The 14896-nt window shown below is 40.3% G+C and overlaps 1 protein-coding gene and 1 pseudogene across 2 annotated transcripts in view; both read right to left on the reverse strand.

Annotated features, from left to right (window-relative positions):
- The window catches only part of Kat2b (lysine acetyltransferase 2B), a 121127-nt gene that overhangs the window by 45389 nt on the left and 60842 nt on the right, over positions 1–14896 (reverse strand). For both annotated transcript variants that reach the window (XR_009058770.1, XM_057794843.1), the window contains exons 6-7: positions 8120–8311; positions 1088–1194 (exon numbers count right to left, since the gene is read on the reverse strand). Coding sequence is in view for 1 of the 2 variants with exons in the window: in XM_057794843.1 (XP_057650826.1) it covers positions 1088–1194; positions 8120–8311 (299 nt within the window). In the remaining variant the exon portion in view is untranslated. The remainder of the gene's footprint in view (positions 1–1087; positions 1195–8119; positions 8312–14896) is intronic.
- On the reverse strand, positions 13584–13682 carry LOC130862478 (U6 spliceosomal RNA; annotated as a pseudogene).

A 14896-nucleotide genomic window follows, 5' to 3' on the forward strand; every position in this document is an offset into this window, starting at 1 on the left:
AGCTACAGAGAAAACCTCTGCCTTGTCTATCTAGTGCTATGGCAATAACCTGACCAGAAGGGGAGGAATTTAATCCAGCAGAGGTAAAAGGGGTTTTCATACAAAGATATTTTCCAGAGATCTTTCACCAAAAACTAAGCAGCAATGCTTACCCCCAACTGCATATGTCTGTCAAAACTCCTAGTGTATTGTAAAGAGGAACTTGGCACTGATAAAGAAAATAGCAAGGACAACCTGTCACACTGAGAAGTGCTTTACACACTGAAACCAGGACCACCTTCTTCTGCCCACCATCCCACCATTCTTCATAAAATAGATATCACAGCTGAAAAAAACAGACTGAAGCCTGATTTCTGGGCATAGCTTACTACTGACTGCTCTTGTGGTTACAAAGTAAAATGTCCCCAATAGGCTCATGGAGTTGAACAACTGGTCTCTAGTTAAGACTGGTGTTTTGGGAAGTGATAGAATCATTACGAAGTGGACCTTTGATGGAGGAAGTACCCTCACTGGAACAAGGCTTTGATATTTTATAGCCCGACCCCTGTTTTTCTCTCTCTTGCCTTTCTGTGTGATGACGAAATGTGATCAGCCAGCTTCCTGTGTCTGCCACCATGCCTTCCCCTACCTGTTGCACGGTTTCCTGGTCATGATAGACTTATTCCTCTGGAATTACAAGCCAAAATAAACCCTTATCTCCTAGATTGCTTTTTGTCAAAGCATTTTATTACATCAACAGAAAAAGAAAATAAATACAATTGCTAATAGAATAAGTATCTTCAAAAGGCCAGCATTTCATGACAGAGCTGAGCTTCCTGGAATTTGATCCTCCACTAACTGGACTACGCAAACGAAGATTTCCTGTTCTTAATGTGGCTGCACCTGCTTGGTTTGTGTTTGCGCCTGTGCTGCCCGTCAACCAAGACACAGCACCATAACGTGAGGTAGGGTGATGCATATACAAGACTTATTGGCTCTAAGCATCCATTTCCTTATGAGAAACTCGAATAAATGCAAAGGGAATAACAGCTAACACTGTGACTTGATCTTCCTGGTTGCTCTCCGATTTATGTAAAAGGAAAGGTACCTGTTTGGATTCCTAGTGGGCTGGTTCTGGAAGAGGCTGACAGAAAATCCTGATCCCAGATAGGAGAGTTTTGACTATACACTTCTTCTTCCAACATGGACAGAAACCTAGGCACACACACAAAAAAAAAAAAAAAAAAAAAAAAAAATCAAAACAAACAAACAAAAAACTACAACAAAAAACAAGAGTAACCTTCTAAAAATTATTAAGTATTTGTTGGGCCAAAATTATCTCAGGACCTGTACTTTGAGGCCTGTAGGACAGAGAAAAGCCTGGCTCAAGTTCAGGGCCTGTACCTCGAGGCCTGTAGGACAGAGAAAAGCCTGGCTCGAGTTTGAGGGATAGTCTCAAAGCTGCTGAGGATGAGACAGTAAAATCTAGGTAGATGCCCCTCTAGTCAGGGCTTGGCTGTCTCTTACTAGCTGGAGGAACCCCCACATCACACGATGTCACGTAACCTATATAAGCTGACGCTCACAGTAGTAAACTGAGTTCCTGCTTTGACTTGACCCCTTTCGTGTCTGATTGTCCTGTGTTGTGGGGCTGCAGAATGGGCAGATAGCCGACTCACCTTTCCCTGGGGAATGAGGCTAAGGAGGCCTGGCAAGTATTCCCCAAGGCTCAGAGACCATCTTAGAGGAGGGAACAAGAAGGAAGTAAGCACTAGATGTCAGAAAGACTGAGGACTGAGGCAGTAAAGCAATACCCTGTCTTCTGGACTTGACAGTATAACTGCACTCTGGCTACATCAAGGCAGTCAGGATTTCAGGCTGGAGAGAGGTCAGGGCTCTCACAAGTCTCCACCCCAGCTGAAAGGTCATTTGACAGTTGATGGCTTCTGGGAAAGGGAAAGTCAGTTTTAAGGGTGTATCTCCTGGTACACCAAGCTCCAGTAGATAGTCCCACAATAAAAGTATAAGGGGTGTTGGGCAGTGGTGGCACATGCCTTTAATCCCTGCAGAGGCAGGCAGATCTCTACAAGAGCTAGCTCCAGGACAGGCTTCAAAGCTACAGAGAAACCCTGTATCAAACAAACAAACAAAAAAACAAACAGAAAAGTATAAGGGCAGGACAAATTGGACTTGATGGGTCATTTAAAGACAAAAGAGGACATAAAGGGTAGTAGAGAGGTAGGGGTGGATCTGGGAGGAGTTGGTGGGGATGGATGTAATCAAAATACATGAAATTCTCAAAGAAACAATGACAATATTTTTAATTAAAACATATAGGTAGGAAAAATGGCTCGGTGGTTAATTCTGAGCACCTACATGGTGGCTCACAAACATCTATAATGTCAGTTTCAGAAGATCTGATGCCCTCTTCCGACTTCCATGGGTACCATGCATGCACAAGGTACACAAAAAGAAACTCAGGCAAAACATCCACACAAATAAAATAAAACAAAATAAAATAAAAACATTTTAAATAGATAAAAATAAACCTTTGTTACCAGAATCAAAAAGCCTCAGTCACTTGTAGCAACCACCCTAGGACATAATAATATATACTGGAATTAAGACTCGAGTGATGATTTCAGATGGCCATTTCTGTCTACTGAAATAGAGGAAGGTGTTTCTACAAACCTCTCCTTTTACTCCTGCCTCACTTGGTAGGACACTGGCTACAGAGTAATAATACACTGACCAGATGCATCCTCGGTGAGCCTCCCAGAAGATGCCAGCTCTCTATGTAGCTGTCATTGGTATCATCGCCACCAATGCTGTTGTGTCCTGACTAGGTACCTACCTGCACTGCTTCTGTAGCTTCTGGAACTTCATTCTGAATAACGGATCACGCTGTGAGTTACATATCTCCTGCGCATCTGAACACATCTCTTACTACTTGGCAGTGTTGTGAGGTATTGATGTGCTTAGTTACTATAAATAGAATGCACTGCACCCATGGAAACACGTAAGGTGCACCCTTGACTACCAAACGGCAGGGTGTGAGTTGAGACCGATGGTGAGTACTGTACTCACTCCTCAGCCCACTATAAATATATCTCAAGTTTTGGAGGTCAAAAGCAAGATACCCCAATGTTACCACATTACTTTTTTCCACACACACAAAAGGAAAAAGGAGGGAAAGGGGGAAAGGCTAGGAATATGGCTAACATGTATGAAGAAGCCTTAAATTCAGTCTCAGAACTGCAAAATCAATAACAGCTGGGTATAAGCCTTTCATCACAACACTTGGGAGGCAGAGGCAGGTGGATCTCTGTAAGTTCAAGGCAGCCTGGTCTACATAGAAAGTTCCAGACCAGCAAGAAATCAAGGCTAGATAGTTAGACTCTGTTTCAAGAAATAAATAATATGGAGGAAAGGGAAAACTGGGAGGTTTGGAAGGAGGGAAACTGGAGATGTAATACATGAGAGATAAAGAAATTTAAATAAATAAATAAATGTAAGCGATGAAAGAAAAGGCAACATATAAAGATAGGAAGAAGGGTATGAAATTTAGGGACAAACCAGAGAAATAGGTTCTACAGGTGAAATAGGTTCTAGATCTCCACCTGGCATATATGGTCAAGTTCAAATGCACCTGGGTTAACAGTCAAAACTATATGTATAAACCCCAACAGCCTCCAATGTTGTCATGTGCTGAGAAAAGAGATTTGAAAGATGTGAGTGGTTTTTTGTTTTTTTGTTTTTTTTTTTTTTTTGGTTTTTCGAGACAGGGTTTCTCTGTGGTTTTGGAGCCTGTCCTGGAACTAGCTCTTATAGACCAGGCTGGTCTCGAACTCACAGAGATCCACCTGCCTCTACCTCCCGAGTGCTGGGATTAAAGGCGTGTGTCACCACCGCCTGGCTGTGAGTGGTATTTTTACCATTACTAACAGAAGAAGGAAAAAGAGCAGCATTGATTTCTCAGCTCAGCACACAGACATGCCAGAACTGTGAGCTGAGCGAACAACACACTATAAGTAGCAAACATCTACAAAGAGCAAAAATAATTTTACTGTCATTATACAAACTAATAAAACTGCCACTATACAAAGTAATTAAATTTCTCCATTAGCACTACAACAGGTATGGGGCTCTGGTTCCCTCTATGTCCCTTGACAGAGACAGACCGCTACCCTCTGGAGGCAGAACACTCCTTACGTGGCAAATTAGAAACATTAAGTGTGAGATGGCTTTAAGGTGGAGGGAAGGAGCTTTCAGAGCCTGAGACATGACCTCTGTGATGCTGCATAATCAGAACCACACACTTTCTAGCTGGGGTAGCATGCAACTTAGATGTTTGTCTGGAATCCTATACATTTAATGGCTGGAATTTTGCTTCCTGCTGAGCATGCCTTCATCCCATCTTAGAAGAAGTTGATACTGTAAATGTTGAGTACTTGGTTCAAGCCTTTCATCACTAGCCACAGCATTTCCTTCGTTAGCCTTTGGATTCGGATCCAACAGTCAAGGAGAGTTCTGTCATCTTAATCAGAAAAAGATCTCTATTGTTGTTGTTGTATGTGTGCATGTGTGTGTGTGTGCACTTGAGCATATAAGCACATGTAATGTTGGGGATAAAACCCCCAGGAGATAAAAACTCTGTCATTGAGGGACATCCCCAGTCCTTGATCCTTTCTGCTTAGTGAATTTTTTTTTTCTCCCTTATTTTTATTTTTCAAATCAGCTTACAAAGTAACAGGTTCCCACATACGGTTTTGACACATTTCAATTTAGTTGATCCCTATCTCCCAACTCAGTACCTAACTTATTCTTAAATTTTAGAAAAGTATGTTTAGAGCCAGATTTGGAGATAAACACCTGTAATCCCACCACTACGAAGGCTGGCTTATGTAGAGAAAAACTCTGAGTTCAAAGCTAGCCTAGACTACAGACTGAGATCTTGTCTCAAAACAAGAACTGTTGGACTAAAAAGATGGCTCAGAGGTTAAGAGCATTGCCTGCTCTTCCAAAGGCCCTGATTTCAATTCCCAGCAACCACATGGTGGCTCACAACCATCTGTAATGGGGTCTGGTGCCCTCTTCTGGTCTGTAGGCATACACACAGACAGAATATTGTATACATAATAAATAAATAAATATTTTAAAAAAACAAAACAAAACAAAAAACCCAAGAAGGGGCTGGAGCGATGGCTCAGAAGTTAAGAGCAAGTCAGGCGGTGGTGGCGCACACCTTTAATCCCAGCACTCAGGAAGCAGAGGCAGGCGGATCTGTGAATTCAAGGCCAGCCTGGTCTACAAGAGCTAGTTCCAGGACAGGAACCAAAAAGCTACAGAGAAACCCTGTCTCAAAAATAAAAAAAGAAAGAAAGAAAAAAGAAGTTAAGAGCATTGCCTGCTCTTCCAAAGGCCCTGATTTCAATTCCCAGCAACCACATGGTGGCTAACAACCATCTGTAATGGGGTCTGGTGCCCTCTTCTGGCCTGCAGGCATACACACAGACAAAATATTGTATACCTAATAAATAAATATTTAAAAAAAATAATTAAAAAACCCAAGAACTGTTAACATCTTTCCTGAAACACAAACTTGGTAATTCAATAACAATATCTTGATAATAAAAATTCAGTTTTTCTGTGGCTAAACATAAGGTTCAGCAATTAAGAAAATATATTGCTCTTGTAAAGAAGAGTCAAATTCAATTCCCAGAACCCACATCAAGTACTCACAACTGCCTACAATTCCAGCTCTAGCCAAACCAAGCACCTCTGGTCTTCTCAGCTATTCATGCTTACATACACAGACCACATGCAGATGTGTACACATAATTAAAAATCAAAGAAATCCAAATACTAGTTTCCCAAAAGCAAAATTTCAATAATCTTTGATCAAAGAATACAAAATTGCCTCCCCTAGTGTGTTCCAAATGGGGAGTTTTCAGTCCAAGAGGAAGGGTGTGTTACTCCTCATAGGACAGGGGGAAACATGCTCGTCATTCCTCGTGGCTCTCGAAGCTTTACTTTTTTCCAACCTAGGCAGAATTACTTTTTAAAAAAATTTCCATCCACCCCCTAAAACCCAACCGTCTCACTCATGTATTGCGGTCCTTGCTCAACAAGCCATGAGCTTCAGCCACACTTAGTTCCTCTCCAGTAGACATCCTCTTTCCTAGACTAGACTCAGGGTTCTAACCTGAGGATGGATCTCACTGGCAGACTACATACCCAATGTGTAAGGCCTGAGGTTTGGGGAAACAAAATTCTTATGGCCTCAAGGTCCAGAATGTAGCACTTGAATTTCCTTTTTTTTTTTTTTTTTTTTGGTTTTTCGAGACAGGTTTCTCTGTGGCTTTGGAGCTTGTCCTGGAAAAAGCATAGACCAGGCTGGCCTCAAACTCACAGAGATCCGCCTGCCTCTGCCTCCCAAGTGTTGGGATTAAAGGCGTCCACTACCACCGCCCAGCCCAAATTTCCTTTTCTTTAACATATTTTCTGAAAGATTATACATCCAGCAAAGCAAGATCCAAGAGTCACAGAGAGTGTGCATTCTCGAAGCAACAATTCAGAGGAGGAAGCTTCCTCCCCAGCTCTAGCAGCTTGCCTTTTTTTTTTTTTTTTTTTTTTTGGTTTTTCGAGACAGGGTTTCTCTGTGGTTTTGGAGCCTGTCCTGGAACTAGCTCTTGTAGACCAGGCTGGTCTCGAACTCACAGAGATCCGCCTGCCTCTGCCTCCTGAGTGCTGGGATTAAAGGCGTGCGCCACCACCGCCCAGCTGGCAGCTTACTTTTCATAGGGTGAACTTTACCAGGGCTCAGAGAGGATTACCTAGGTTCTTCTGCACCCCCGGAATGGACAGAAACAGCACCTACATGCTCTCTCTCATCCATCTTTAACACTGTGGTAGCTGAAATGCATAGAGCCATATAAAGGCTGTGACTGCACAAGACTGGCCCTCTCTCCAGTCAGTCACAAAAACTATTGGTACTGACAGATGCTGGGGGTGAGGAGACATTGGCTTCAGTTGTGTGTCCACTGGTGAACCCACAGAATACAATGGATAGTTTCAACCCCATGGTCACACAGACAGTCTTAAAAGAACATAGAAGGACACAACTAAACAAGAATATGTGAATATGGAAAATAAATTAGTATAGAAGAGGGGTGTGCAATAAAAGAGAGTAGAGGTCAGAGCAATAAAAGTGCATCATATACATATAAGAAATTGTCAAGGGGGCTGGAGAGATGGCTCAGAGGTTAAGAGCATTGCCTGCTCTTCCAAAGGTCCTGAGTTCAGTTCCCAGCAACCACATGGTGGCTCACAACCATCTGTAATGGGGTCTGGTGCCTTCTCTGGCCTGCAGGCATACACACAGACAGAATATTGTATACATAATAAATAAATAAATATTAAAAAAAAAAAGAAATTGTCAAAGAAATGTGATTAACTTAACAAGTGCTAGTCAGACGTTATGGGTGTTATGAAAGAAAATGGATCCCAAAGGCAGTGACACTATTAGCAGGCTTGGCTTTGTTGGAGTGGTGTCACTTTGTTGGAAGAAGTATGGGGACAGGTTTTGAGGTCTCCTATGCTCAAGCTACACTCACTGTGGTGCACTGTTGCTTCTACCTGAGGGTAAAGATGAGAACTCTCAGCTCCTTCTCCAGCACCATATCTACCTGCATGCTGCCATGCTTCTTACCACAATGATAATAGACTAAAGCTCTGAAACTGTAAGCCAGCCCCAATTAAACACTTTCCTTTATGAGTTTCTATGGTCATAGTGTCTCTTCACAGCACTAGAAACCCTAACTAAGACAGAAGTGGTGGTATATACCTTTAACCCCAGCATTCAGGAGGTTGGGGCAGGCAGATATCTGTGAGTTTAATGCCAGCCTGGTCCATATAGTGAGTTTAAAGACAGCTAGGGTCTCAAAAACTATGAACAAATAAAAACAAAGTAAGTACAGGCTTGCTGTATGAAAAGCAGAAAAATTTGGGAACTGAAAGTCTTCTTCCTCTCCAGACACTTTCCCTGATGTGCATGATTTTAGTACTTAAGTAGACTTTGGCATGTTCTCCACAACCTCAGACCAGGATAAAGCAAAACCCCACAAGCAGACCCCCTTACTTTGGGAAATGTGTGAGGATGAGTGTGCGTTTCTCAAGAGGCAGCTTGTCTTTCTCCTGTCTGGCTTGCTCCAGGAGTTGTCGTCTCATGATGGTAAAGACTGAGCGAAGCAATGTTCTCCCAAACACCTTTGTGGTTTCGTACCGAGGTAGGCTGTCACAGAACTGTGGTACATTACAGTAGCACAACCACCTGTAAGAAGAGGAGACAAGTGCCATCAGTGGGCCACCAAGTCCCAGTCATCCAAAACACCCAGTCACAGAGACCTGCTAGGCAATGGAGCTTAGTTGAATAGGCCTATGATGACAGCCAACAAGATCACTACCAGGTAGTGAGCCTGGGATGAGACCAGATGGCCCGTATATACCTCCTATGATTCCAAGTCAATCATATTTTAAATAAACACTGATTGGCCAGTAGCCAGGCAGGAAGTATAGGCGGGATAAGCAGACAGGAAGTAGAGGCAGGTCAAAGAGAACAGGAGAATTCTGGGAAGAAGGAAGCCCATTCCTCTACAGTTGTGACCCGGCTACAGAAGAAGCAAGACGTGACTGCCTCACTGAAAAAGGTACCGAGCCATTTGGTTAACATAGACAAGAATAATGGGCTAAAATAAGTTATAAGAGTTAATAAGAAGCCTGAGCTAATGGACCAACCAGTTTATGATTAATGTAGACCTCTGTGTGATTTCTTTGAGATTTAACGATTGAGGAACCGGGCAGGACAGAAACCTCAGTCAACACTTTACCACCTGACTGCCTACATGGAAATATTACACTGTTCAGTGCCCCCTTTTGCCTATAAAACAGGGACAAATAACAGCTAATTACTGGATTTTCTATGGAGTGATTTTCTAAGGTACAGATTGTAATCTGTGTTTATATTGAGATTATAGTCCATGAGTTATAGCCTATAAACCTAGTACTCTGGATGCTAAAGTAGATGAGTATTAAAGATTGAGCCCCAGAATTCCTGCAGGCCAGCAGGGATGCTTCTGTGGGCCAGGACAGAGACTCCGTACCTAACTCATTGAACAACAAGGGAAATGTGGCTGCTTGAGTCACTGAAGTCCAAATGCACCATAGCTGGATGTGTTGTGTGGTATATTCCTTCACTGTCCGTGTGAAGTCAGAGTAAGCATCTGAAAAATGCACATAATATCACATGTACATGGCCAAAATGACCTTGCCTAATTATAGAGTTGGAAATGACTCTTTTCTATAAACCATTTGATAGGTGCAAGATATTTTAATAGTATAAAGTACTTAATTTTTTAAAAAATTTAAAAAGGAAGTATGTATACAAAATACAGATTGGTTTTTTTTTTGTTTTTTGTTTTTGTTTTTCGAGACAGGGTTTCTCTGTGGTTTTGGAGCCTGTCCCGGAACTAGCTCTTGTAGACCAGGCTGGTCTCGAACTCACAGAGATTCGCCTGCCTCTGCCTCCCAAGTGCTGGGATTAAAGGCATGCGCCACCACCGCCTGGCACAAAATATGGATTGGGATGTAGCTCAGAAGCAGAATGCTTTCTTTTTTTAAAGGTTTTATTTTTATTTGCATTGGTGTTTTGCCTGCATATATGTCTGTGAAGGTGTCAGGTCCACCGCCCGGCCTTAGATTCACAATCTTAAAACCTTATATATGTTACTTCTGTTTCTTTTCAACCTTCTCTCTTAATACTTCATGTGCAAATATTATTTTGAATTTTACTCATTATTGAAAGTGACCTTGTTACAAAAAAGCATTACTTATTCTGTAATTCCAAAATTCATCTGTTTTGAAGTCAATATTATTGGGCGTTAATTGTGCTCACTTAATGGCAAGTGTGGTGGTTTGACTAAAAATGGCCTCCATAGATTCCTATGTTTGAATACTTGGCCCATAGTGAGTGGCACTGTCAGACAGGCTTTGAGGCATAGTGTGGCTCAGTCTCTTTGCTGATGCCTATGGATCAAGAACTCTCTCATAGAATTCTCAGCTCCTCCAGTACCACGTCAGTCTGCACACTGCCATGTTTCCCATCATAATAATGAACTAAACCTCTGAACTGTAAGCCCCAATTAAATGTTTTGCTTTATAAGAGTTACAGTGGTCACAGTGTCTCTTCACAGCAATAAAACCATAACTAAAACAGGAAAAGTATCTGGAAATAAGAAGAAGCCAGCTAAATAACTAATTAAGAAAATATAAACACAGGAGCTACCTGGTCACAAACGTTGGTAATCAGAAGTCCCACTCCATGCAACTTTGACTATCCTGACACTATTTAAGATTTAACATTAAAAGACAAGAAAACAGTGCTGGAGTTGTAACCCAGTCGGGACAGTGCTTGCCTTGCATGCATGCCCAGGATTCAGTCCTCAACACTGCATAAACCAGGCTTGATAGTGCACTTCATAACCCTAGCACTATTTTAATCGCATTATCTGGTAATTTTCCATATTGATCATATAGATAGATGGCAATACTTTTTTGTTTTGGTTGATTTTATTTGTTTGTTTGTTTATTGAGACATAGTTTCTCTGTGTAACAGTCCTGACTGTTCTGGAACTCACTTTATAGACTAGACTAGCCTCGAATTCACAGAGATCCACCTGCCTCTGCTACTGAAATTCTGGAATTAAAGATGTGTACCACCAAGCCTGGATTATATGGCTATACTTCTGATAAAGAGTAAAACTTATTTAAATATTCTATCTCTTATCTCAACCCCTCTGTGAATCAGTCTCCTGCAGGCTGTCCTTGAACTCAGAAGCCTCCTGTTCCAGGCTCCTGAGAGCTGGGGTTAAAAGAATGCACCATCTGGGGTTCATGTCTGAAAGTGAGGGGTGCTGACTTAGGTCTAAAGCACATTAAAGGCAGCTGACATTCTAAGAAGGTGGCATTTCTGCTACAAAGACTTATATAATTATAAAAGTTTATACTTATAATAAAAGCTTTTATTGTTTGTTTTTGAGATAAGGTTTCTCTTTGTAGTCCTGATTGGCCTGGAACTAGTTATATAGAATAGAATGACTTCAAACTCAAAGACCCACCGACCTCTACCTCCCAAGTATTGGGATTAAAGGAGCATGCCACCACAACTGGCTAAATTATAATTTAAAACTTGCAGTACTTTTTCTTTTATTCAAAATAGTAACAAGAAATACTGTTAAATCTGCTTTATTGAGTTTGAATTTTGTGGTAGGTTCTCCTGTAGCTCAATCTGACTTTGAACTCCTGACCCTCCTGGCTTTAAATCCTGAGGACTAAGATTATAAGTGTGCATTACCTCAGGCTGTTTTTTTTTTTTAATTGTTTTTATTGAATAAAGCCTTACAGTTTAGCTCTGGGACAAGTACCTTCATCTCTAAGCCCAATATTAACAGCAGAAAATCCTATTTTTGCCTCATTTTCATGTTAATGGTATGTCCATAAGTATGAGTTTCTTTACTTTAATTTCCCCAACTTTGCTGGGTTCTTCTCCCTGCTTCCTATCTTAATCAAAGGGCATGATAGAATAAGCAGGGTGGTAAGTGCATCTACCTTCTTCTGCTGTTTCTATCAGATGCCATAATAGCCTCAAAGGTCTCATTCAAACACTCACTGTAAACAGATTTTTTTCTTGGGCCACCAGCCTACCAAAAAAATGACACTGAGACTTACTATTAATTATGAAAGCTCAACCTAAACCTTAGATTTGTCCCACTAGCATTTACATTGTGCCTCATGGTATTTTACCTCTCTTTCATCTTGTACCTCCTGTTCCCTCTCTGTGTTCTCTGACTTCTCTCCTGCACCTAGATTCATCTCCTGTTCTTCTCCGGTGTCTGGAAGTCCCACCTAACCTCTTCCCGCACAGCTATTGGCCATTCAGCTTTTCATTAAACCAATCAGAAAGTGCCTTGGCAAAGACACATCTTCACAGTGTACACAAAGTTTATTTCACAACATTTCTCCCTTTTTGTCTAAACAAAAAGGAAAGGTTTTTAACTCTAATATAATAAAACTATAAACAATAAGAACAATTATCAGATAAGACTTACATTCAGAATGTCCAGTTCATCTGCATATGGAAAATTCAGAGAAAAGTTTCTATTATCTATCCTATCTTGGTGAGTCCAAAGTTTTGTACCTTGAAAAATTCACTTTTTATCCTAATTTGCATTAACATCTCAAAAACTACTTTATTTTTTTAGACCTCAAAACATTTTCTTAGAAAAACAATTTAAGCATTTATGTCTCTCAAATTTATATACTTTACACATCTTTTGTAAGTTTCCATATTGAATTTGATTTGGTAACAAAGAAAACTGTAACTATAACAACTATTTCATCTTCACCTATCAAAGACCCAAGAAGGATGTGATATTAATTCAGCAAACAAGAAGTGCAAAGCAAGCAACTTTGAAAATGGTAGAAATTATGGAAATAGTTGGCTTCCTGGACAGTTACCCAAGTTTCATCTGCAATGGTGGGGCATCCAACTTCGGCTTACAGGCACAGAATATCTGTCAGACTTTTTTGTGAAGCAGGAATTTTGAAAGACTGTCGCACCTTGTCTTGGCAAAGTTCAGCAGTCTTATTCCTTTATGTCCTGCCTCTCCAGTTTGTACAGTATGCTGTCAGCAGTCAAGGCAAGGGCGATTTCTTGCCTAAATGACTACCTTTGTCACAATGGGGAAAAAAAAAACCTCCATATGGAGGTTCTTTGATACACATCATCCTTTTATGAAGTAGACTGGTGCTGCTAGGACCAGACATGTCTCTCTATCATGAAAAGACTTAGATTATTTAAAGCATTTTAAATGTCATATTCTGTATGTCTCTGAAATGTTTGAAGACCATCTATCTACCTACAGTATAACAGTTTAACCATGAAAAAATACCTAATGTGACTACAAGTTTGACTGTCATAGATAACTGTTAACTTTTCTTTATTATCCTTACAAGCTTTCAAGGACTAGAACTTTACATTTTTAAATTAGTTGCATGGGTACAATACCTTAACAAGAATAGAAAAATACATACATTGTAAAAAAAATTGCCTTAAATTTGTATCAATATACAGAAATATCTTAAAGAAGAGTAGAAACATATACAGTATAACAAAAATAACCCTAAATTTGTGTCAATTTACAAAAACCCATAATGTAAAATATTTGAGACTAGTAGTTGTTTTTTTTTTAGTTTGAAAGTAGATTCAATAACTTCCCCTTTTATCCTATCATTTCCATATATCCCCCTTTTTCTTATCAGAATGAGATCCCTGAATCTAATTTCCTTCGTTTAGTATCCTAGCACCTCCCTGACCCTAATCAATAAAAACTTGTGACCACTTCTCCCTCCCAAACAATGGCCAATATCCATCAAATGACCAAAAACCACCCACCCCACAGCTTGGGAATGTGAGCATTATGTTATTTGAATTACTCACTGCTGTCTGGGAGCAATAGCATCTTTAGGAGACCATGGGGAACTGAGATAAAAACACGGACTGCTTCATGAATTTGTGTGTCCTTGCGCAGCAGCCATGTTCATCTCTGTGTCGTTCCAGTTGAAGTGTTTGTGCTGCCGAAGAACTCTTGTTCAATTGTTCATTACTCTTGTCTATTTTCAGCTACACAACCCCACATTGACAGACTGTGTTTTAGACAGAACTGCATGGGGGGGGGGGGTAAAAAAAAATTCCCTGCATCTGTTTTGTGCCAGACAGCAGTGCAAACTTCCCACAAAATACAACTTCACAGAAGAAGAAACTGAGTATCAGGAAAGAGACTGGCCAACAGCTCAGAGAGACAGAGTCCACTCAAAACCCACTTTTTCTTTTTGCTATTTCATAAGTATCTATTAATAGGTGCTACATGTTTCATGATAGTTCCCAAATGCTACCCTATACTACTACTTTATTTTATTTATTTCTGTCTGTTTGTTTGTTTGTTTGTTTGTTTGACTGACTGACTGATTTTTGGAGACAGGTCTTTTCTATATAGCCCTGGCTGTCCTGGACTCACTGTATAGATAAGCCTGGACTTGAACTCAAAGATCTGACTGCCTCTGCTTCCTGAGTGCTGTGATAAAATCTGCGTGCCACCAGACCTCGTTTTATTTTGTTCCCAGTCATTCCGCCTCTGCTGAGTGCATAGAATCACAGGTGTACACACACAAATCTGTTCCTTTAACTATTTGCTTTGGGGGGGTCCTTTTTTTATTGATTAAACAATAATTTTCTTCCTTAAGAACGAGAAAGACAGGCTTGGTAATGCATACCTGCAATCTCAGATTTCATGACACTGAGCAGAGGATCCTATGTTAAAAACCAGTCTGGGGTATACAGAGAATCCAGGGTTACCTGGGCTACATGCATCCTGTGTCAAACACACACAGTAGGAATATCATGAAAAGAAATAAAAATGGATAATATTGGCCACTGCTGTTTAAAATGAAGATAAATATAGGTCTTTATATTTTGTATAATGAATGTGCCAAATTGTTTGTTTTCTAATTTATCTTTCATGTCTTGTTGGTTCAGTTTGTTGTGTGATTTTGTATTCTTCTCATTAAACTTAATACAAAAAGGTTAAATTTAAAAAAAAAAAAATACAAGCTATGTATTAGTTCATGTATCTTTTTCCTTTGAGACAAAGTCTCGTTGTATAGCTCTGATTGACCTGAAACTCACTAATTTAAACCAGACTGGTCTTCTAATAGATGGACCTGCTTCTGCCTATCAAGTGTTGGAATTAAAGACATATGCAACCAGCTCATGTAGTTATTTTAAATTAGATAGTAGAAACAT

Source organism: Chionomys nivalis, chromosome 19, assembly GCF_950005125.1.
Source record: "Chionomys nivalis chromosome 19, mChiNiv1.1, whole genome shotgun sequence".
Classification (NCBI taxonomy): Eukaryota; Metazoa; Chordata; class Mammalia; order Rodentia; family Cricetidae; genus Chionomys; species Chionomys nivalis.